At 39.5% G+C, this 24,938-nt stretch overlaps 2 protein-coding genes across 3 annotated transcripts; both read left to right on the top strand.

Annotated features, from left to right (window-relative positions):
* pyroxd2 (pyridine nucleotide-disulphide oxidoreductase domain 2) lies at nt 1-9,960 on the top strand. The gene is made up of 16 exons (XM_042432732.1): nt 1-438; nt 933-952; nt 3,303-3,396; nt 4,527-4,600; nt 4,746-4,901; nt 5,082-5,235; nt 5,335-5,396; nt 5,482-5,579; nt 5,691-5,832; nt 5,948-6,082; nt 6,160-6,232; nt 7,256-7,409; nt 8,128-8,279; nt 8,587-8,693; nt 9,073-9,193; nt 9,429-9,960. The coding sequence occupies exons 1-16, from the start codon at nt 309-311 to the stop codon at nt 9,497-9,499; spliced, it is 1,743 nt and encodes a 580-aa protein (XP_042288666.1). The 5' UTR covers nt 1-308; the 3' UTR covers nt 9,500-9,960.
* A 1,083-nt stretch (nt 9,961-11,043) lies between these two features.
* On the top strand, nt 11,044-21,888 carry zgc:123010 (uncharacterized protein LOC641500 homolog). Of its 2 annotated transcripts, none has more exons than XM_042432734.1 (16): nt 11,044-11,247; nt 14,366-14,448; nt 14,550-14,630; nt 14,762-14,818; nt 14,903-15,112; nt 16,388-16,501; nt 17,059-17,104; nt 17,313-17,403; nt 17,508-17,649; nt 17,778-17,882; nt 18,060-18,153; nt 18,321-18,354; nt 18,557-18,631; nt 18,825-18,927; nt 19,020-19,141; nt 19,247-21,888. In XM_042432734.1, exons 1-16 carry the CDS (start codon nt 11,190-11,192, stop codon nt 19,380-19,382), a joined length of 1,551 nt encoding a protein of 516 aa, XP_042288668.1. In that variant the 5' UTR covers nt 11,044-11,189; the 3' UTR covers nt 19,383-21,888. The 2 variants fall into 2 exon arrangements, with proteins under 2 accessions (XP_042288668.1, XP_042288667.1); XM_042432733.1 differs by having other exon boundaries at nt 18,554-18,631.
* The last annotated feature ends 3,050 nt before the right edge of the window (nt 21,889-24,938 follow it).

Below are 24,938 nucleotides of genomic sequence, written 5' to 3'. Positions count from 1 at the left end.
AAAATAAACTATAAATACCTCGAAATTGCTGTATCTGGTAGAAATATTGCATTAAAATCATAGGGCTATATTTGCGCGCAACGGATGTTTCCCTATGCTTTCAAATGGCCCATGGATCCACTAAACTACACAGTCTATACGCACGAATATGTACATGAAGTATGTGTTTTTAAGAGTTTAGAGTGGAGGGTGTCGGTGGGGGGTGCCAGTCCTCGATGTAAGAAACTCGGATCTATTTTACGCGGCTCTAGGAGCAAAATGGGAGGGACCTTGTGGTTTGTAGTGGAACTTTGGCTCAAACTTCTGCCATGGCTGCAACGGTGTGGACGGATCGAGGACGGAGGGCTGTGACTGCTGTGGGGACAGTGACCAGATCCAAATCCAGTTCCAGTCACACCGCATTCAAATCCCAGTATGACGCGCTAGTCATCGGTGGAGGTGAGATCAGTGGACTGCAGAAAAAACAAGTGCAGAAAACACAACAGCTATGCCATAACAACCCACGTCGTACTCTGCAATGTTAACAAAACTTCCCAGCTATTTTATATGTATTTTACAATCAAAGTGATTAGTAAGATTGTCTATCTCATTTCGATAAATTCCCTTTTATCAAGTGGCTCTTGATATGTATTTAAATGGTTTGCAAGATCACAGTTACCCATGAATTGATCAAATTTGGACTCATTCAACTTAAAAATGACTGCAGAGCAGCTTTCACAAGTTAATAGAGTTATTTCACTCATGATTGCATGCATGTTTTTTTAATAAAACAATTGCAAGCAAGTCTTCTTTCTTAACAAAAATTTTACTGAAACTTGAATTTGAACAAATTGCAAATGAAGTTGAGCCTTAGGCTGCTCAGTAATTTGAATTTCTGTTGGGAATTTACATTTCTAGAGAAACTGTCTGACACATTTTCTATTTCATTGCAGGACACAATGGACTGGTGGCAGTGAGTTCCTTTTTTTCCCCTACACATACACTGTGAGTCCATGGTTCAGCCACAAGGTGAAAGGCAGGAGCGGATCAGTGATTTTAGTGAACCGAGGCAAACTCAGTCATGGGGCCTCCTTTGTGCCTTATTTTCATGCTTTCTCTAATTAAGAATGTTGGTATTGGTGCTGGTAGAAGTAGCCTACCCAAAACTTTAAACTATTAATACCACACTGAACATAGTCTGTTAAAAGCAAAAGTCCTGCATTCAAAAATGCACTTAGGTAAAAGTGCAGAAGTATTATTAGCACAATGGACATAAATTTACTTAACGCCTGTTTAAGATGGAGCTCATTTTAACTGCTTCATATACTGCTTGATAATTTAATCGATAATAATGCATCATATTTTATTTGTTGATCAGATACTTTTTGTGTAATATCTTAATATGTAAAGTAACCAGTGACAAGCTGACAGATAAATGTAGTAGAATGACAAGTACAGTGTTTCCTCCTGAAATAGAAGGAACTGAATCCCTCCTAGTAGAAGTAGAGTAGAAGTAGCTGATACAGTTGCATAAAATGGAAATATTAAAGTAAAGTAAACATACCTCATAACTGTAAGCATAATACTTGTGTAAATTTACTTGGTTACTTTTCAGCATATGGGAGTTGATGGTTCCCATAAGTGTAATCATTAACCAGTTTTTTCCTCTTCTTCTTTGATATGAACTGCTCACTGAACCAGCCAGTGCAAAGTAACTTAATTCATTTGCTCAAGTATTTGCTACTTGTACTTGCACATTGACAGTTTTTTTAAATGTGCTTTTGGGGTTTTTTGTAAGTAATTTCAGGGTATAATGAGTTAGAATAGTAATATAATTTTATATGTTTCATATGGGCCTAGCTTGCCTAATGGTAAAGCACTGGGTAAAGGTGATGTAGGGTGTATTCCAGAAAGCTGGTTTACTGAAAACTCTGAGTTTGATAACCCTTAGATGAGGGAAACTCTGGGTTTTCAGTTCCAGAAAGAGAGCTTACTTAAACTTAAAGTTTGTTACTTAAGGCCTATCTTAAGTTACCACTTTTATGCGATAGTCAGTCGTTTCTTTGAACATCAGGTTTTGCCCTCACATTCAAATATTACACAGCGTGAACCCTCAGCTCAGAATAAAACCTCTGCATGTTCTTCTTTTATAACATTGTGACTCTGTGCACATTTATAAGGCAGCTGTCAGGTTGTTAGAGCAATTTCTGCACTGAAATGTTTGTTGCACATAATGTGTAATCTCAGTTTAAATTAAAAGAATCAGTATGAACCTTTAGACACATAAGATCAATGAATAATTATCTCTATCACTCATGATGTGATTGGTCGTACTGATTGAACATTCCTATCATAGTTTTCATGTCATATTGGAGATTATGTTCATATTTCTGAGTGAGCAGGATTGTGGTGCACCTGTGGACTTTAAGGTTTTAATCAATGTAGTTTTAAAGTGAGTCTTTTAAATAGGATGTATATAGTGTTCACGTGTTTTAACAGCATTTCAGTGATGCTGTTTAAATTTACTACATTTGTTGAAATAGTGGAAATATAGTCACTGAATACTGTTGAGCCAACATCCAAATAGACGTCTAAACATTTACTCTCAGTTTGAACCTTCAACTGCTAATCACCAAAGTCATTATTACTGGCTCAGACTGAGCTTACAATCCTGTCTCTATGCAACATGTGTCTTATCTGTTTGATTTATATTTTTTTTAATCTTCAACTATATTTTTCATCTTCAGTTGCTGCCATGTCTTTTGTCTCCATCAGATTAAAGCTGAATAAATATATGTAAAAATGCAATGTAGGCTATAGCCCAATAAACAGTCAGATTCCACCTCTTTATCATCCATTAAGTAAATTAAAGTCTGGTAAATGGTGAATTAATGGACAACATGGAATAAAACTTTATTGTCTGAACCTATTGACACTTTTCCCTGCTCTGACTCAGGTTCTGTTATCTTTTTTAAAGATAAATAAAGATAAATGGTCATCGTCCACATACACACACATTAATATATCTACCTCCACTGGATTAAAATGGAGGCTCTGCCCTTTATTTACTTGTTGCCATGGTGACTTGTAGTATCAAAGCTCCACTGATGATGTTTTTTTTTCATTCACCATGCACGCACTTAACTCAGAGTGAACATACTCAGAGTTGACTGAACTGACTGATCAGCTGGAACTGAAAACTCAGTTTTTCATCTCAAGGGTCATTAAACCAAAGTTCAAGGTTAGGCTCAGAGTTTGTTGAACCTGCTCTCTGGAATAGAAACGTGGTGTTTGTGTGTGTGTGTGTGTGTGTGTGTATACAGGCTGCCTATCTTCAGAAGGGAGGAGTGAAGACAGCAGTGTTGGAGCGCAGACATTTGCTTGGAGGAGCAGCTGTGTCAGAGGAGCTCTTCCCTGGTATGGTGGCCTCTGGCTGGGAAACAATCTTGGCTCAACCCAAGTCTTAAAGGGGTGGCTCACCTAAATTAGATACATATTAGTATTAGTAATAGTATTTAGTATCAATATTATCTTGCCATGTAGTTACTGCAGTGAGAACCACTTTCTAACTACTAAATAGTCTCATTGAAAACATTTTACAGCATGTTCTCAGGATTACAAACACTGGAAAGATGTATTGTTGAATTTTCTAAACACATGTACACATGCAGTCTATCCCTGAAATGTTCAGCACGTCCCTATCAAATCACTCATGAAAGCATTGTTTTCTTGTCAATGCTTTCATGATTGAAAAGCAGTACCAGTTCTTTTGTTTACACACAAGTTCCTTTTTTCAAGAATGTCTGGACACTAGACAAAAAGAGCTCCTCGCCCATCATGTTCCTGAAAATAATAACAGACATCTTCCGCCATGTACGCCTACATCCGGCCTTGCCCAATCTTCTTCTTCTTCTGTTGAGTTTTATGGCAGTTGGCATCTTTAAGTGTTTTATTGCTGCCATCTGCTGGATCGCTCCTTTGCCCCATCTATTCTAGCATTGCCACTGCATGTACGAAAAGGCACAAGACGGAAATGTTCCTGAATGTAGCTGCATGTGTGAATAGTGAAAATCATTAGCGCTGCCCGAAAGATTTTACCAGTAATTTACCAGGAACTATGTGTGAAAGAAGCTTAAGTGTAATTTTCCAGTGCTGTGAGCAACATAAACAAAATTCCTTTCACCTCTATCGTATTGAAGTGGAGGCAAATCTCAGAGATGGATATCTTAAAACTTGGCAACATACCGGTAAAACCAATTCTATCTGCATGACTAGATACCATAAAGGTAAGTGCAGAAATACGTGAAATACGTGGGTGAACTCACTCTTTAATGGTGGAGGAGATTTGATTTTGTATATCGACTACAAGCAAAGAAGCTATAAGAGATTGAATGAACACCATCTGTGTGTAATCTGGCAGATAAACAGTTTTGTCATTTTTATGTTTATTGCTTCACACACTGTTTTTAATGTGTTGTGTCAAGCGATGTTGAAAAGCAATGTACATTATTTTATCCTTGTAAGAGTAATAACACTCTCATGTGCAGGTTTCCGCTTCTCCAGGTGTTCCTACTTGCTCAGTTTGTTAAGACCACATATATACGCAGACTTGGAGCTCAAGGTAAACACAGAAAAAAATAAGATCACACAGCAAAGTTGCATAAATTTATTAATTCAGCGGAATTTGTCATATTACTTTGTTGCTGCTCTTAATTTTTTTTAATGTTCACTGTAACTTTTCTTTATCGTTGTGCCTTTGCCCTCAGAAACATGGGCTGAAAGTGTATATGAGGGACCCCCATGCTTTCACCCCCATGTTGGAGGAGGGGGTAAAGGGTGCCCCACCAAGGTCTCTCACCCTGGGCTCAGATCTCGTTATGAACCAGAAGGAGATTGGCAAATTTTCACAGAAGGATGCAAAGGTGATTTAGACATGCTGTATATCACGTAGGAGTCTGCATTTTACACACCAGTGATTATAGATTTATGCTCTTGTCAAAAAACACATTGCCTCTCTTTTATTTCTCCACCAGAGTAAAGTTATTCCACCCTTTTTCCTACTCTCACCTACATCTTGACACATTTTTTTGACATGTGCCCAGGCTTTTCCAGGTTTTGTTGAACACCTTGACAAGCTAGCAGCAGCTATCCACCCTCTTCTGGATGCCCCTCCTGTAGACATTCCAGGTGTCACTGCTGGATCACTGAGGACGAGGCTGGCTGCAGCTAAAACACTTATGCCTATTGTCAAATGCGGTGTGTTGGAGGATGCATGTCTGGGGAAATAACTTTAAACTCACTTTAGATGTCTGATAAACAAATTACTCATCATGCACTCATTTTTTTTCTTGCTAGGTCTGAAATTGGGCGGAAACATTCCAGACTTATATGAGATTATAACTGCACCAATAATGAAGGTTTGTTATAGCTAACACATAGTTTGACATTACATACTGTTGTCTATTGATGGCATCATGACTAACTCATGTTTTGTAATTTTAGATCCTCAATCGGTGGTTTGAGTCAGAGCCACTGAGAGCAACGCTGGCTACTGATGCTGTGATTGGAGCCATGACCAGTCCCCATAATCCTGGTAGTGGGTGAGACTCATTTTAGGGCATCCTGTGACAAACAAACACTCGTAATAGATTATATTGCACAGAAATAAAGTGAAGTCTCTAAAAGTGTGATTTCATGGCCTCACTTTGAAGGTATGTGCTCTTGCACCATGTGATGGGAGAGTTGGAGAAGGAGAAGGGAGCATGGGGTTATGTGGAGGGAGGGATGGGAGGCGTGTCCCAGGCTATTGCCAGCGCTGCTCGATCCTATGGTGTAGACATTTTCACTGAGAAGGTAATGTGGTTTTGATTATATATATTATGGCATGGATAAATGTAATCTGAACTGAAATAACATCATTCTATTTGCATCTTAGTCTTCATGCATATAAAATGTGTCTCATCGGCAGGATGTAGGACAGGTCCTGGTTGGCCCTGATGGTGCTGCTGGGGGAGTGGTGCTTAAAGACGGCACTGAGATCCATAGTAAAGTTGTTCTTTCAAATGCAACCCCATACGTCACCTTCAAGAATCTCATGCCACAGGTAATAAAAAAAAAAAAAACCACATGTAAGGACTGCACTAGGCTTTGATTTATTCTAACTTCCTGTTTTCTTTGTAGGGTGCTCTTTCTCCAGAGTTCATCAAAGCTATTGATCAGATAGATTACACCTCACCTGTCACCAAGATCAACGGTAAAACTTTTCTGTATCTGTCATGCTAATCTCAAATCATGATTTTACGCAAAAGTTCTGTAGCTGTTAGTTGTTGTATGTAATTGTTTTGACTGTTAAAAATGACTGTTATAAATAAATGTATTATCTATCATCCTCCAAAGGTTCTGACTGTCAGAATAGAAGAAGCTGCCTCTTAGCTACAAGCTGCGGGGCTCATTGTCTTAGCTCAGTGCAAGCATTGTTTCTCCACCCATACGCTAACCATGTGTAGATGCATTGTTTATCCATACTTACACTATTGTTCTGGTGTTGTCCTGTTGTTAAGGGAAGGTGTAAGACAATGGAGACTCAGCACTGAGGCACAAACAGATGTAGTCTATCAGGAAGGACCAGCTCTTAAGCCCTCCACTCCTGTGTACAGTATATTATTACAGTGTAGGATTAGGTCACTGCCTAAGCTCTTGGTAATGAAAACACGAGTTTCAAAGTTTGGGGTCTTATAAAACTGTGTAAAGTACACATTGCTAAGATGTTGAGAGTTCTTCAGCTTCCTGTATGTTGCCATTTGTAGCTCCCTGCTTACTAATTACAGTAGAGCCTGAGCTGTAGGGCTTTATTACTCAGGAAGTCGTTGCTCCCCACAGATCTTTTTTGGCGTGTTGCTTCTTAGACTTTATGATAGTCTTCATGCTTTGGTAGAATTTATTTTCACATTCTTAGCTTTAAGGTAAAAGGGATTAAGCACAGCATACTGAATGAGAGTTGTCATAATTGTAATGTACATTTACATTTGGCAGGTGCTTTTTCTGACTAGGTACAAGTGCAGTGACAAATAGTGAAAAGTATGTTTTTTTAATTTTTAGTAAGTAAGAAATGACTGGAAGTTGACAAATGCATAAGAAATACCATAGACAACAAGAAAATAGTGCAACAATCATTGACATGCTAAAACATTTACCTAAAAACATTTACACAAAACAAGGGGCTCAAGTGTTGAATGTCTGATTTCATTTATCATTTTCTTTGTTTTGTTCTAAACAGTGGCAGTGGACAAGCTACCAAACTTCCTAGCATCTCCCACACCAGATGATAAACCAGGACCCCACCATCAGTGCTCCATTCATCTCAACTGTGAAAGTGTGGACGTACTGGAGACTGCTTACAAAGAGGCCATGAATGGACGTCCCTCAGCAAGGTGCACATATCCACACACCTCTACATACGTGAGCACTTAAAACATATAAAATGTAACTGCTCATATAAAATTCAACCATATACATTTACTTTTATAACATTTGGCAGACATGACCATGACCATGAAAGAAATACTACAGTAAGTAAACATATGTTATGGATAAACATGTTTCAAATAATGTAATCTAATCATACTTTCCCTACTGTAGCGAATACAGTAAGTTTTGGGTGCTTGTTATTATAGATTAGAGATAAACCTCACAGCAGCAAAAAGATACCACTTATCGCAGTTAATAAAACAAAACTTTGAGTGCTTAGCTCAAAATGTCTTTCCTTACAACATGTATGTATTAAAACTATAAGATAAGAGTGCTTTGTACTGTATGTGTGTAGATATTTCCTCCACAGCCTGGGTTGTACACATGTCATTATCTCATAGATAACGCTAAGCCTCGAATAAGTAATAAATCCTCCTGAACAAGAGGTCATCTTTTGCTGAAAATGTTCATACTTCAGTTAATATAGTTTGCTTGCTGGCAGCTGACCATGTAACCTTTACCCAAAAGTTGTATCAGAAGTCACTTGATGAATCTTGAATATTCAACAGCTGGAGTTTCAACCCTCTGAAACTTAGATTCTCTCACTGTGAGTTTTTGTCAACAACTCACCCACCCTTCACTCCCCACCATCTTGTCTCATCTTATCTTCTATTCCTGCAGGCCCATGCTGGAGATGACCATCCCTTCTGCGTTGGATCCTACTCTGGCTCCCCCTGGCTGCCATGTGGTGTCACTGTTCACCCAATTCACCCCGTACCACATCGAAGGCAGGGAGTGGACAGACCAGGACAGAGAGGCCTTCGCAGACACTGGTTAGAGGAACAGAGTGGTCCAGGACTACTAATAGGACAAAATGTTCCAAAAGTGTACATTACCTCTACACATATTTTTAGGATATTTATTTCACCCATTAATTTAAAACTCCTCAACTTTTAGTGTGGTAAATATCTTAAAACTGATGGTTGAGCTCTAATCCATATTTTTTTATGTTGACTGGTGAAATTCAGACAAATTCAAGTATTTTCTTCTTCCAAAAACACAGACAAAGAGCTTTTAAATGTGAACTGATAAACTTGTTTCAGTAATAAAGCACCTGTATGTGTTTGTCTGCCTCTTTAGCTTTTGACTGGGTGGAGCAATACGCCCCTGGGTTCAAAAAGTCAGTGGTGGGAAGGGACATCCTGACTCCACCTGACCTGGAGAGGATCTTTGGGCTCACTGGAGGGGTACACACTGTAGACATTGTGGAACTGAACAGCTATTTGAATGTTGATTTACAGCTGATTTGTTTGACACAATCAAATGTTCACTGGATGAGGAAGTAATTTGCGTCCTCGACAATGTTCTTTCATTCGCTATCCACTTAGGGACAGACCTGTTCTATAAGCAATTAATGGTTACAGGGAGTTTTACCACAACAAGTGAGTCAGAATCAAAGTTCACATCAGCAAGTGACACTATTCACTGTGTGGTATTTGCTAATGTTTTGTTGGTTATGACTTTATGAGGATGGCATCATTAAACAAATGCCAGGCAGCTTTTTTTTTACAAAAAGTACTTATATCATGAAACTAAAAGAAACATTTGGGTCTGTCATCTTTACAGAATATCTTCCATGGATCGATGTCATTGGACCAACTCTACCTAGCACGACCTTTGCCCTCACTCTCAAACTACCGGTCACCAATTAAAGGGCTGTATCTATGTGGCAGTGGCGGTCATCCAGGTTTGCTTTTAATTCTTGTGTATAGTGTACTGTAGTATGAGTATAATCATGTGTGTTATGTTGTTTTGTATTGGAAGAACACAAGGAACCTTTGGACCTTTGGATGAGATCTTATCCTGGCTTCTGATGATGATTAAGAAATTAAGTCACCTAGTGATGTCAAGTGGCTGAGTGAACAGTTTATGATTTCCCTAAACAGAAAGAGACCAATTCATTTGTATATTTGTTTCTTTAGGTGGTGGTGTGATGGGGTCTCCCGGCTGGAACGCAGCACTTACTGTAATGGCTGACCTGAAACGTCGCTGAAATCTTAGAGCCCTCCTTTGTCTGATTTGTTTGAATTTGACTATTTGTAGCGATAACATTCAACACTCACTTAAGCTATCTGATCTATCTGATGCACCATGTCATGTTGTGCATCCTGTATGTAAGGGTGTCTGATTAATTAATAACAGAGTTGACATTGGATGGTAGAGACGATGAGAGATTGAATAATAATCTTTACAGGCCATCCGTACCAAAATCTAACTAGTGAAAAAGAGGACATCATTCCTAATATTAAACATTAGCACAATATTGCTGCACAAAAACCAGGTGTGACAACACTTATGAAGTCATCTAGCAGAAAATCAGTGATACCAACACAACATAGATGCATTTTTAAAATAACATGTCGCTATGAAATTAACAGCCATAACTGATAGTGTAATGATGGAATTGATGCACAGTGCAACTTTTTACAACTTTGTATGAATAAATTCAAATGCATTCAAGCAAATGTGTCGCATCTCCTTTAAACCATGCAAAGTGATTGTGGTGCCAGTGCTTTTATGTGTGTCATTCTCTACTGAGACTGATGTGACATTTTAGGTGATTGAAATGTAATTTATATAAAGCATGAGTCTGCAGAGCAGTATTGCCAGTTCACATATTCTAAGTATAAACATAAAACAACACAAGACAGTTGCTTAAATGATGGGTTCACAATTTTTCAAGTCTAGTAAGTGTTATTTCCTAATTTCTTATGCCTAAAGAGTGTAGAAAATGGCTATTATTCCCTTCAAACTTTGCTTTTGTAACCAGGACAGTGATATTGTGAAATTTACCTATTTCCAATAGGGAAATGGGCAAATTTGCACATATTCATTCACATAAACAACAACATATGAATTATGAGATATGATGATGGGAGACTGAATTTGGGGGCTGATTCGTGGTAGTGATTTACAGTATAATTGTATGTCTTGAAAACTACACCTAAATCTTTTGTGGTCACTTTTATATGAGCTTAGTATAAATACATGTTACTTTTGATTTATATGTTGTTTTTTATGACTTTATGTGAATGAAAATGTGCAAATTTGTTCATTTCCCCATTGGAAATAGGTAAATTTGAAAATATCAATTCCCAGGTCACAAAAGCAAAGTTTGAATCGAATAATAGCATTTTCTATACTTTTTAGGTATAAGCAATTAGGAAATAACACTTGACTACCCAGGAACAAAAATTACATAGTGTGATCCCGTGGTTCACCCCAAACTGACACAAATCAGACCACAGATCGCCCTCTGACAAGATTTTTTTTTTTCTTTTAGATGTTTATTACAGGAAGTGTATGAAATCTATACCAAAATAGTCATACATTCTGTCATTGTGTTACTTATGGATGGAATTACATTGAAAATAAATTATTCCCCTTTTTGCAGGGAACCCCCTCAAGGACCCATGGGGGTTCCCGGACCCCACTTTAAAACCACTGATGTAATCTATAATGGTGTCCTGTGCCTTTAAGACGCAGTCGATAACGGTGTCCTGTGCCTTTAAGACGTTGTTCAGGGTGTACCCAGCGTCGCGTTTGACGCTCAGGAAGTGGACTAAACCACCTAAGATTCCCGCAGATTCGATAACGATAGTCCCGATGTTACGAACGTGTCCACACTAACCTAAATATTTGCTTAAATATTTTTGGTGGGATATTGAAGACGATAATGCTGGATGGTTGCGCTCATGAAATTCACCAGAGACATATGCAGGCTGTTGGGTCTCGGGAGCGGTAAGAAACGTCCCACTTTTCAAAACTTTCTAAACTCAACCATAAGTTAAATCGATAATGAGCCGCGTGTGACAATGAAACTGTGGTTAATAATCTCACTCGTGGTTTGTTAGACGTTTGTTTGTGCGATTATATCGCAAATGTCATTTGTCGTCAAATTGTGTTCTTGGGCAGACAATGAAAGTTCCCCTCTTGCCAGTTACACCCTTGCTTGCACCACTTCCAAGTTTGCGCAGTCGGTGCCATAAAGTTGGTGTATTAACGTATCTGAAAGACACTTTCACATACTTTTAATTCATGAAACAAGTAATAACAGCGCAGACAAGCCAGAGTATGCCTTATGCAGAAAGATATGTTCACAAAAAGCCAAAACTTACACAGTTTATAGAGAGTGTGAAGTACATTCCCTGGTACATGTTGGTATGATAGCAATGCCTCAAATAGGTGACAAAAGCTCTGTAGCCCAGAATCTGCTAAGTGGTACAGCTCAGGCTATTTGAGCATTAAGTATGTGTCTTTAAAAAGAAGTCATGTGCCCACACTTTTGTTCCTCTTCGTTTTTTTTCCATGTAAGCGTGTTTCCTTGTAGTGCAAACTGTAGAGCAGGTCGGTTTACTAACTTAAAACCACATCAGAGGCGGATGAGCATCCTATTAGGCGTCAACACATCTGATGGGGAATTTAAGGTGTATCTGAATGAGTCTTTTCGATTAATCTGTTTACAATCTTCTAGATTCAAATATCAGAGAACAGTGAAAAATGCCCATCACAATTTCCAAGGGCCCTATATGTTTTGTTTTGTCTGACCAACAATCCAAAGCCCAAAAAGGATTTTTACATTTACTATGTGATATGAGGGAAAGTAGCAAATTCTTACATTTGAGAGCCTTAAGTTATTTCCTGTTGATCACTAAACGATTAATCAGCTAATAATTGCACCTATAATCTAAACCTACAACTGCTTCTGTTTTCTTTTAATGTCAGATTTTCAGATTATTACACATTAATGTGGTTAGGCTAAACCACAACAGAGAATAGACTGAATACTTTTCTCTTGCTTTGTGGGGTTTTTTAGTAACAAACTGCTGTCATGTCACAAATTGGCCATGCCATGTTTACTATAATTGCCACTTCCCTTTTTTTTAATAAAGAATGAACTACATCCACAGCCGTTGTACCTTGCAGCCATGCACTTGTTGTAGGAAGACTGGTGATTCATTGAGTATCAGTTCACAAAATGACTTAAAAAAAAATCAAACCACTGACTAGACTTTGTAGTGATTGTTTTAATGACAAGGTTATGTTCTCTTTTTCTGTTTTGGTCATGCCGTGTTGATGATCAGCAAAGAAAAAGAGCTGCAAAGCTGATTTCATGGTTTAAGTTCCAGTCCATGATGATCCACTGTTGTATTTTGCATTCCTGTGGAAAGAGCTCACCTTTCAGCTCAACGCTAATTTAGGCAGTCTCCTTCAAGGAGAGAAACAGAGACTCTTTTGTTGCTTTTGCCCACGGATCTTAGATCATTTATTTGTTAAGAGAACATTCCTTTATAGTAAAGATTTAACAAAAAGCCAGATTCAGCAAATGGGATGGAGCTGCACTTTAGTAGTGGTGGTGTCTTGATATCTGAGTAGTGAGCCAAACACAGACAGCTGAAATTCCTTCCACTTTCTATGCATGTTTGGAGAGACAAACTCCTCGCGATGGTAGGTTGGTAGATTCTTAACCAAAGCCAGCTAGTCATAGATCCACAGATACAAATAAATATATTGGCATGCACATGGATCAAGGATTAGATACTTTTGTTGTAATTATAGAGAGCCCTAGAGAATAAATGGAGAGAGAATGAGGAAGCTCGGTCGCTGCTTGTCATCTCATTTTGCCACAAGAAATGTATTATGCAAGACAGCATTTAGAGAGCAAAACTGCAATGAACAGTAGGAGAGCTGCAATCAATCCCATGCCTCGCGAGTCACAACATGAGTCACAGACCAAGTATGAATTTGTCACTACTCAGGAAACCTTTGCTGAACAAATTGAAATCTGACACCACACCAGCTCCCGCATGGTCCAGTGTTTTGCTTCCTTTTTGTCTTGTCATTTGTCTGCTGCCATTGGGCCTAAGTCAACTACAGCGTTCTGGTTTGATCTGATCTACGCCCCCCCTCCTCCAACATACACACACATGCACACGGACACAAACCACATTCAGGGCAGTGGTTGTTTTGTTTCTATTTCGTTTTTTTTTTACCAAGTTTCTAAAAAAAGGTATCATTTTTTCAAAAAGCAATAGCCGAAAGCAGCTGTTTGTTGCATGTAAGGCTTTTGGTAGTGAAAAAATGAAGAGTAAACATTCCTTCTAAAACCTAAGAGAAACAACTTGAATTAATCTCAGTGATTTTTCTGTTCGGTCCACGTTTTTGTCCCATGTTGAGCTTTCCTGGCTCTTTTTAAGGAGAAACCATTACATCATCTTTCCTGTCTCCACCCATTGCCATTAAGACTTATGCTTTTTGTTATCAGAGGTCATAGTGGTTAGACTTGAATGTGAATGGGGAAAGAAGGAACATGTTTGTTTGTTATCCAGATAACCAATATTTCCTTTGTTTGTGTGGGCAGGTACTTAAAAAACTCCTGGTTCTCTCACAGATGTACAGTCACTTTCCTCTGATACACAGCGACATTTTTTAATTACATAATTGTTATTATTAAGGCCAATTCTGAACTGTTGGCACCTCCTCTTTTTTTTTATGAAGGATACTTGCTGCCGGTGATTTCTCTTCACAATTGACAACCAGTTAGAGATTTGCATCGGACACAGAAGCAAAGAAATGGGTCCAGTTATGCCATCAAATCAAATGTTTATACTTCTCATCTCATATTTCATAGGCACCAAGCATTATGCAATTTGTGTTGGAGAGTTATTCCCCCTCCGTGCGCGGGGTAGTGAAATTTAATTTGATAAAGATGTGCTGGTCAAGATATGTTACAAAGCTAAACATGAACAGCTACACATTACAGATGGATAGAGCTGTTTCAACTGACAACATATCTGCTCCCAAAATGTAAAAAATGAAGACTGCAGAAGCCGGTGTAATCAGGTGTACTTCCCAACAGGCCCCCCTGTTCAGCAGCAGGAGGAACAGATGGACTGTGGTGCCGCAACCCCTGAACCAAGTGATGATGCCACTTTGTTACAGGTAAACAATTGAGGTCAGGCTGACAGGGCATTGTCAGGACTGTAAGGGTGAAGGTACAAAGTGTCATGTGCAATTCTGAGTGTGTGTGTGTGTGTGTTCAGGATGCATTAAATGGAGAGGAGGATTTGAGTGAGGAGGAGAAGGTCAGACGGAGGGCAGAGCGACGCAGAGCCAAGAGGAAGGTAAGCACACAAACACTGCACCCCTTAAAGATCCTACTTGTTGCACCTTTTAATAAGTAGAGTTTATTATGCTACGTATGATGGGTGCAGTCATTCATTTTCTCATGTCTAAAGTACCGAATCTGTTTCAGCGCCGTAGGAAACGTAAGAAGCAGGAGCAGGTTAAGCAAAACGAGAGTGCTGAACAGGTAACAGTCACATTTCCTTCTGGGAGTGTCCTACATTTGCTTTTGCTTTGAGTAGCTGGATATTTATGTGGTCTTTCACATTAGGATGATGAAGACGAAGACGGAGGTGCGGAGTCTGAATTGGATGAGAGCGAGTCAGAAGCAGAGGTTAACGCTGAAGAGGAGAAACAAGTACAGAAAGAGGAGAAAAAGGAGGCAAAATCAGTCGCCTCACAGAAGTACGATACCGCTCCTCTCATGGCTCCCTCAGGAATCAAAGGGCATCAGAAGACCCAAGCCAGGTCCGCTGAAGAGGTGAGGACGAAAATAAATTAAATCCTCTTTCGCTTGCTTTTTCAGTCATTACGCCTGAGATACACTACCTGGGTGAGCAGCACGTGTGCGTCGTGGAACCTCTTGCTTTATATTTTGGCGTCCATGTTAACAGGTCAGAGCAGCCACACAGCCTGCGTGAGACGCACAGCTGCAGCGGCACGTCATCTAGAGATTCAAAGTCTCGCCTACTTTTTTCTGTGTGACCTGCGCGGTTTTTAGCAAAAATAGACGGTGAAACTGATCTGTTTATAACCATGTTGACATCAAACCAGCAACTTTACATCTTTCACTATAGTTTCAATGTCTATATCTGTAAAATATGTCACAGACATGAAAACAATATAATGTGTCAGCACTGCGGGTCAGCCTGCGTGGTGCGCGCAGAGAACCTCTCTGGCAGGGAACTCCAGCGCAAAGAGTCGCTGACACACTGAGCTTCTTTTCTCGACTTCTGTTCGCGTTCTGTGATATTAGTTCAAACTGTGACTCCTGCCTGTTTTACGTGCTTCCAGACGGAGATTTGGTGTTGTTATTTTCCTTATTTATTGTCAGTTTCCCCCGACAGTCAGTTTGGAGGTTTGTTTGTAGAGTGTGTTTGGCTCATTTGGGGAACTTTGTCATCTGGAGGGAATTTTTTCACTTGGCGTGATAACAGCGGCAGAATAATCAATATAATCAATAAAATAAAAAAAACCTCGTCCTGTGCATGTAGCCGACAAAGAAGTAGGCCCAACCAGACCCTACCGTGCCCGTCAGAAAGAAAGTCGCTCTCTCCTCACATATTTATTTTGTTTTTCACAATTGAGCACACGCTTCTTAACCTTTTTCTGTCTAAGCTAAATATAAATAAAATTTTATAATGAAATGATATGAAACATTCTATTATCGATAACCATGATCAAAGTCAAACTCTATGTAGAAGGATAGATGGCAGTAGCAGCGCCACAGCAGCAACACTGTCTGTGTGGACACCACATGCATGCGAGCCGCAGCAGTTCAGTGATGCACATGCGCTTCTCAGGTAGAGGTAGGCAGTGTGTCCCAGGCATTAGCCATCCACACTCACGAGTATGCAGGTTTTAATTCTGGCCAAACACGACAGTAGAAGATGTCACCAATAAATTACCCCACCTCTTGTTCAAATCTGTCAGTCAGCTGCTGTAGTATTGGTTTGAAATCAAAGCCTTAATACTTGTAGGCTTTAATGGCACATGACTGAACAATCACCAATGTCTGTCTTCCTGTTTTCCACAGGAGCCAGAGTGGGATGTGAGCAGTGCCTTCTTTGCTAATGCTGCTAGCCATATCAAACCCAAAGGATCATGTCGCAAGTCCAAAGAAAACAAGGAGAACGAGGACAGGAGAGAGGTGAATAGATAATGATAGACACTGTGAAATCAGAGCTCATGTCATAACTGTCCACTGTCCACAACAGTGTGTTCCTCTAATAGGTCCAAAGTCTGATGTGTGGAAAATACACTTTGGACTGCAAAAGCTTTAAAAGCTGTGTGTGTGTGTGTGTGTGTGTGTGTGTGTGTGTGTGTGTGTGTGTGTGTGTGTGTGTGTGTGTGTGTGTGTGTGTGTGTGTGTGTGTGTGTGTGTGTGTGTGTGTGTTGACCTACTATACCTCAGCTGTAGAATGAATCATCACCTTTGTCATGTAATGCATTACATTAGGCATTCGTCAATAACAAAACAAATCTCAACAAAAGGCAGTTTTTATTGTTTTTGTAGTTTTGAAAAAGTATATAATATATATACACACTTTTATCAGCAGTAAATTTATTTACGCACATTGTATGTGTTTGATTTGAAAAGGCAAACCCAAGTAGAACGTTGTCTACTGAAAATGTTGAGAAGTAGATCATTGAATACATTTTCACAGCTGTGAATATGAACTGATGAAAATAATAATTTTCTTACAGACAAACGGAACTGACACCATGACTAAGAAAAGTGCATCACTGACAGGTAAAGAATGATATCTATGTAATAGGGAATTTAACTTTTCTTTTTTACTAGGTTATTCATTGACAGAGACACAAAGCCCTAAAGGAAATTATTGATTACCCATTCCTTTGTACAAACATGTCAGCGTGCGGCACTGCGGTCAGGTGAGCCCTTGGGCTACCGACTCACCAGAGAATTATTTACAAGGCTTTTTTTTTTTCTCTTGTAGAAAAAGGGATAAAGCTTGTGCAAGAGGGGCAGTACTCGCAAGCTGTCAGTATGTTTACAGAAGCCATCAAATGTGATCCAAAGGATTACAGGTACATCATCTGTGATCATGACTTGCTTATTACAAAGGGGATAGAGACATTTTAGACACATGTAACATCATTATTTTTCACTTTTCAAAAACAACTTCCTGTAGGTTCTTTGGGAATCGTTCTTATTGCTATTACTGCTTGGAGCAGTACCCTCAGGCCCTGGCAGATGCTGAACGCTCCATTCAGCTGGCACCAGACTGGCCCAAAGGACACTTCCGCAAGGGCAGTGCTCTAATGGGCATGAAGGTGGGAACAGGCCACTGTGGCCCTAGTATTATTAGAATGGAAGAAATATCTACTGAATAGCTTCTCACAGGCCTTTACTGTGTGATAAGACTCACTGACGGTTTTGTGTCTGATTATCTGCGTTGTAGCGGTACAGTGAGGCAGAGAAGGCTATGGAGCAGGTGCTAAAACTGGACAAAGACTGTGAGGAGGCCGTCAACGACCTGTTAAACTGCAAAGTGCTGCAGTTAATGGTAAATACACTTGTAAACAAAGTGTCTTTCTCGTAAGCCTGTTAGCTGTGAGTGAAAATAATCTGTCTAACCTCAACTGTCTATTCTTGACTCTTGACTCTTATAGCTTAATTCCTTTGACTGTATGTTGTTATATTTGTGTTTTTATTTTTATTTTTCTCTGCCCCCTTTCATCAGGAGCTTGGTTTTGATGAAGTGCAAAGTGTCCTTTTGCTGGAGAAATTCTCAACTGTGCAGGCTGTTTTGGCATCTTGTTCAGATGCTGCCAGGGGTAAGATCACATGCAGATATTCAATATTATATTTTACAAGGGCCTTCATTTTCTCTTTTGTAACAGTGGAAAGCAATGATGTAGAGAATATGCCATATGTTAAAATCATTCAGCTTGGAAGATTTTATTCTATATATTCAGTTATTGAAGATTTTTTTGTTTTGCAGCTGGGAGCCAAGATCAGTCAGTTGTGCAGCCAGGGTAGGTCACTATTTGTTTGTCTTATCAAAGCTTGGGGTCCAGAAGGGGTGGTGGTTAAAATGGTTTTTTTTTCATCTGAGTTTACATATTTATCTTTACAGGTTGTCTTTAGTGTTCTTCAGAGAAATATCAACAAATGATATATCTGAACTGTGTTTTTATTGCTTTCAGTCATGTTTTTTCTCTGTCTTTCCTTCAGAAGCCCTTGCCCATCTCTCTGGGTGGGAAATGTGACAACTGAGCTAACTGAGAAACACCTATGGGACCTTTTTAAAATGTATGACCCTAGTCCAGCCAAATATTTGATCTACAAATTTATGAGTTGAAATCAGTCCATATAAGCACAATGTTCCTGTTCCTAATTCAATAACTGGACTGACATTTTAAACACTTGCACAGAAACATGGACATTAATATTTAACCAAGATGGTTGTTGACTTGTCTGTTAAGATGTTGACTTTGCATTGTAGGTATGGTGAGATAGAGAGTATCCGTGTGCTGCATGAGAGATTCTGTGCCTTTGTCAATTTCAAGAATGCAAACATGGCAGCTCGTGCAATGGAGAAACTAAATGTGAGTACTTGTTGGTTCCCCTCTTTGTCAAAGCTGTTTTAAATAACAGTATTCTGGACTCATGGTTGCAAATATGCTTCCCCCCCCTACAGGGTTATTGCATTGAGAACACACGTTTAGTGGTGCGCTATCCTGACCGTCGCACTCAGAGGGTCATCCCTTTCCCACTTAAAACCTGTCTTCCTGTCACACAGCAGGCAGGAGCAGCTGCTGGGTAAGAAGCACTCCTGCCTCACTGTATAGACTGTCCAGTTCACTGAAATCACAGCTTCTGCTGTGTCTTTGTCTTTTAATTTATGTCATCCTTCTCTGTGCTCAGACCTCGAAGGCGTGGCCCAGTGAACGGAGATGAGTGTTACTTCTGGAGAACCACCGGCTGCCATTTTGGGGACAAGTGTCGCTACAAACACATTCCTGAACAGAAAGGCAAGGACAGGAAACCCTGGCAGCCTTAAACTCAGTTTGCTTCAGTAGTGTGCAGGAAACTAGGATGCACAGAGAGCGGAAGGAACCGGTACTAAATGGACCAGGTTCTCTGGGCTAAAAATACTCACTATGGCAAAATGGACCAGAATATTCAAAGGATCAGAGCCAGCACTCTAAGGCTCTAAAGCAGGGATAGTCAAACATGTGCCACAAAGGACTGGGAGTGTGATGGTTTTCACAATACTGGATGATATTGATTATCAGTTCACCATTTAGCAGATTGGAGCAAAGAAAACACCCGGTGTAGTTTTTGTTTGGAATGAAAACCTTCATATTCGCAGCCGCTCTTGGCATATGGTGATCTATCCCCGCTGTAAGGGATACAACATAACGTCACAGGCCTACTACAGAAAGAGGAAGTTGAATTGTTGAATATACTAAAAACAAAAAGGAAAAAAAAAAAGATTGCCTCCGTTCTGTACAGCGGTGATGAAATGATAAAGGACTTTAATCCTTTAGAAATGCCAATATACAGCAGTGTTTCTCCCTGTTTATAATGTACAGTAACTTGGCCGATACTTTCACTTGTAGTTTGTGCATCCACCACTTCTCGCATCAGTCTATGGTTTAGACTGATGTTTCCATTCATACTCTCTGTTTCTGTGCCAAAAATAGTAGATTTTCCACCAGACCAAAGACTTACCAACAGATTATTTTGACATTTGACATTTTAGTACTTCCCCTACCTAGGTGTGTTTTTTCTCTTTAGCCAATAAGCTACAGAGGCCCAGTGAGGAGCCTTTGGACTGTGCTATGTAACCTTTTACAGTTTAGATGATTATACATGAATAAGTGGACGTATGTGACACAAATTGGACTTGAAGGATGGAAAAATTGTATGTTTGATTATGTTGGATTAGGTCCATATTTCACATTATTTACTTATTGGCTGCCCTTTTGTTAAAATATTGGGAAAGAGGACTTTTTATCCTTTGTAACCATACTTGTGGGATGTAGAAGAAATAATAGAAACACTTGACAATATCATGCAATCCAGTAGAATAAGTACTACCTTTATGAAGGCTGTAGTGTTCAGGTTTTGTCGGGACTGTGTCAGAGAGGTATTGTTTTAACTCTATGGTAAATTTAAAGCCATAGATTTTGGCTTTGTTTTATTGGATTGCATGATGTGTCAGGTTTATCAAGTTCTTCAGTCTTCACTCCCTGTTTTGTGGCCTGTAGATGAGCTGAGGCATATATCTGTGCACCCAATGCAAATGAATGGCCTTCATAAGTTTTTATCATAGCTTTAGAATAATAGTCCATGTAATTTCTTGGTACATTTGCATAGTAAACATCACAGTGCTTTCTGTCTATGCAAAAGAAATGTAGCGACTTGATTGTCTGTTCTGTTTTAGACATTCACACCTACCACGTATGGCAAATGCAAGTCTGCCCGAGGTTATAGGTTGTTGTTGTCTATGACCGACATGCCGGTCACATTGATAAACTAATTCAAACTACAAGACAGTGCCTTACAAAAAATCATGCTCAGTCATGTGCGCACACACAAAGTCACGTGTGTAAGGTGATGCTCTTACAGAACTCTTGAAAAGCAGTGTTTTTGACCCTAGGGCCTCCATTTCAGTATTTCAGTGAACCAAAGAATGCTTCATTTGATGGCTCTGAAGTAAAAACAGCCTTGTTATTTCATGAGTTACAACACTAGACATGCATTAAAACTCATTGGCATGGGTATGTATCATCCACTAGACAAGAATTACAGTAATGACATCTGGTTTAAGTCTACACTACATTCATTAGTGTACTATGCTCAGCATAGTGACAGTATTTATTTTCCTATTTATACCTATGATTTTTTTCAACATTTTTTTACAAAAAAAAAACAAACCTTGGGAGCTGAATTCTGCTTTTTAATTTACTGGCCGCCTTCTCTTCTCACTTTAGGGTAGGTTAAAGAAATGTATTTTCTACAAATACAGTTTTCCCCAGTTTATGTCTGGCCGTAGAAGGCAAGAAAGTGTTTGCTATTTGTAGTAATTGGTGTGAACACTGTCTCACACCTTACTTCTGCTTTTCATGTATTACTTTCTGTCTTGTGGCTTAAACTTGTGAGAAAGGAATTAGACACCAAACTTCAAGACTGCACTTGTTGAACAAACTTGCTTGTTCCTTTATGTAATTGGTGCTGTTAACTGCTGTGGTCACACATTGCATTTAATTTTGTAGTCGTCAATGGAATTCATGGGTTGTTACCATAGCATCTTTTAATTTAATCTAATACATATTTCCACATTGGACAAGAGGTTTCCCTGGGTTTGTTAGTAATTTGCTGTGTTTTTAATTTTCTTACCCCTATTCAAACTGCTATTTCAGGAAAATGCATTTTTAATTATGTTGTATACATTAATAACCTGAGCACTGCAATCTTGTTAATCTTCCAAATATTTTGTATTATCATTACTGCACTGCAAAAGAGTCTTTTATATTTAATAAATGTATTTGAACCACCTATTTCTCAGTCTCTATGTGAGTAATGTCAAGAACTGGGGCGGGGGATATTTGGTATGCAGTTTTAATGCTGATAACTTGTAAAAAAAAAAAAAAAAAAAAAAAGTTTCTGGCTGTAGTGTGTGTGTGTGGTTTTCCTGCCTTCCACAAGGTGGCAGTGTTGTACATGCAAAGCTGGCATTGAAACATATCATTAACTCAACCAGCCTACACTATGCATATTTAATCCTGTATTTTTTGATCTCCTGGATGCAAGATGATACTTTAAGTAATTCCTGATGCTTATAACCCAAAAGACTTAAATCAAAGCAGACCAGCCTGGTGTGGTGGACATATGGTAACCCTGTCATCACTAGTAGGATACACTTGTGTGGCCAGCATGAAAGATGATGTAGGGAATCTGTAACCATCCAGATCAGTGGGAAATAAAGACAAGATTAACAGTACTGAGAGTGTGTGAGAAAAACACACATTGTCACAAATGGCATTTAAAAGGGGAATAGAGGCCTGATTTCACCTGTGAACGCACACATATCAATCCATGCAAATGGATACTGCAAAATTAACAGGGCACTCGTTACACATGAAGTTCATCACAAGGAGTACTTCGACTCGGCATGTGAAAACAGTAAAGCCCTCCAAAGTTTGAAAAAATAAACCAATGCTTCCACTGGCTGTGTTTGTGTATGTGTGTGTGTGAGGGGGGGACATACATCTCAGCCTCTCGCAATACTTTTTAAAATTCCCAAAATAAAATTGGATGTATGTCCTTCGAAGTTATTGATTTTAGGGTGCATGAATATCTGCTAAGGAATTTCTATCATTATTTATCAGATTCAAATGAGTGTGGGAAGGTGTTCACTGCTAACAATCTAAATTTTAACCCTGTTTTATATGATTTTTACCTGATAGTCAGATTTTAGCCCACCTTGGGTGTAAGCCAACGATAGCCTTTGATACTATATCTAATGAAGTCAACCTCTCACTCGGAAAGGTCTTTGCTGCCCGTACAGCATAACCTCTATACAGTATGTGCTTACATACTCCTATAGCCTGTATGAAAGTTAAAGCATTATGAAAGCCCGGAGAGAAGGCAGTGGGGGTGAGCATAAGGAGGTGCTGTCGTTTGAAAAGGCACTTGTTTATTGTTGGAGAGCAAGTATTTATTTCATGCCTCCACAGATTGTGGGTAAGGGCAGAGCCGGCTCAGTCAGCCTAATTAGAGAGGTGGAGAGAAAGAGTGCTCTGCCACAGAGAGCTGCTTCGCTCGGAGACTCAGTCCTGTGAACCCTGAGAGAGCCCTGAGACACACTCTCACTAGCACACACACCCACTGAGCTGTTAAGTATTGGCTCACAGGCAGGAACACCTGTCTAGTCTAGTTTAATTAGTCTGATGTGCAACAGTGCAGCATCAGTTACAATGGAGTGATGTCACACACAGAACTAATAGGTATATTTTTACCCTTAGCACCCCCTGTTTTACTTTTGCTGTTTTTTCTTACCTCTCTCTTTCCTCTCCCTGTCGGCCTCGGATATCCTCTGATTTGGCCCGCTAATAGGGGGTCTGCTCTTCCTGTTCGGGTTTACCAGTCAGGGAGGGACCACTATCCTGCCACCCAGTCACACCATCACTGGCACACACAAACATCTCAATTACAGCTTCAAAGTTTTACACGTGTGCACGCAAATAGACACATACTGTATGTAACGTATGATTTTTTTTTCACCCTGTTTGGTAATCTGCATATGAGTAAGTGTTTTTACGGTTGTGGTTGATGTTGCAGTTCGAACCTCCCCTGTCATGATTGTAATTTTTCACGTCTATGAATAAACCTTGCTGCCTCAAAAAAGGTGCCCACTGAGGTTTCACTTGAAAACTGAAAATACAGTTTATCAACACAACACCCTGAGGCCAAACTTTTCCATGTAGCTAATTTAGTCTCAAATCCTCCCAAAATTACTCAAAAAATAAACATCTTTCAAACATGTAGAAAGACCTTAGTAGTCATTTGGATGAATCCTAAATCGGATCAGGACCGAGCACTGAGGTGACCTTTGCTAGAAAGCCATAAACAGGACTTTTCCCTCATTTTTTATCTGGATCTACCAATGAGTCAAATTCTTTATACTTTCTATACAATGATGATAGGTTTGAAGGTAGTAACATACTCCTGTGCAGGGGTGGTATGGTATATTCTCATCAGTCACGTTCACCATGGCTACGGTGAGGCTGGGCCTATTTTAGTGTTGGTGGTTTGCGGCCATCTCAACAAGGAAATATCTACCCTGTGGTATAAGGAGCTTCTTTAAGACACTTGGAACTTGATGTTTGAAACTATTCTGGAACCAAGACCTTCCTGTTGGTTACATTTACACACGTTGCCCCTACTGTTGTGCAATGCTCTGAGTGTACAGTTGTGTAAAGCATGATCAGCCAACCAGAGAGGAGAGTTGGTAAGACGTCCAATCACATGATATAATAATGCAAATGAGTTTTGTAATGTACGAACTCAATTTTTTTTGCTGAAACTGGTGAGTCTAGTATTGCCATAGACTTATTTGTCAAATATCTGACACCAGATTGACCGTCTGATTAATTTCTCTGTGACAAACAATAATCCCATGTTTTATCAAAGAGCTCATTCAGCCCTGTTTAAAAGTATTCACCCACAATCATACACATGTCAGCACAGACAGAAACACAGGCTCAGTCAAAATGATAAGTGGCAGAGGAAACCCACTGCTTATAGATATTTTTAGATTTTGAACAGTGTTGGATCATTATCTTGACAATTAGATTGCAATCTAATAAACCAGCTTTACATTTTACTATTTTAATTAGTCAATTCTTAGTCATATATGAGAGAAAGAGACCTAAAGGGAAAGAGAGCACAGCAGGAGGGAGGGAGGCAGGGAGGGATATAGGGAGAAGGAGGGAAGAAGGGAGGATTGACTAGGGAGAACATTTAGTAGACACACTCCTTCACTCAGTCACTCTCTCCTAGTCAGTGACGTCCACGACTGCAAGCATTTGCTGCCTGCCAGGTGAGT

The sequence above is a fragment of the Thunnus maccoyii genome, chromosome 14 (assembly GCF_910596095.1).
Source record: "Thunnus maccoyii chromosome 14, fThuMac1.1, whole genome shotgun sequence".
NCBI lineage: Eukaryota > Metazoa > Chordata > Actinopteri > Scombriformes > Scombridae > Thunnus > Thunnus maccoyii.
This window is presented reverse-complemented; position numbering and strand designations above follow the sequence as displayed.

Excerpts from the sequence above, each read along its gene's own strand:
- pyroxd2 (XM_042432732.1), top strand. The coding sequence starts at position 309 with ATGGCTGCAACGGTGTGGACGGATCGAGGACGGAGGGCTGTGACTGCT. Across the intron at positions 5,236-5,334 it reads TATGCCTATTGTCAAATGCG|GTCTGAAATTGGGCGGAAAC; the intron begins GTGTGTTGGAGG and ends TTTTCTTGCTAG. Across the intron at positions 8,280-8,586 it reads AGAGGCCTTCGCAGACACTG|CTTTTGACTGGGTGGAGCAA; the intron begins GTTAGAGGAACA and ends CTGCCTCTTTAG.
- zgc:123010 (XM_042432733.1), top strand. The coding sequence starts at position 11,190 with ATGGTTGCGCTCATGAAATTCACCAGAGACATATGCAGGCTGTTGGGT. Across the intron at positions 14,449-14,549 it reads ATGATGCCACTTTGTTACAG|GATGCATTAAATGGAGAGGA; the intron begins GTAAACAATTGA and ends GTGTGTGTTCAG. Across the intron at positions 14,819-14,902 it reads AAAACGAGAGTGCTGAACAG|GATGATGAAGACGAAGACGG; the intron begins GTAACAGTCACA and ends CTTTCACATTAG.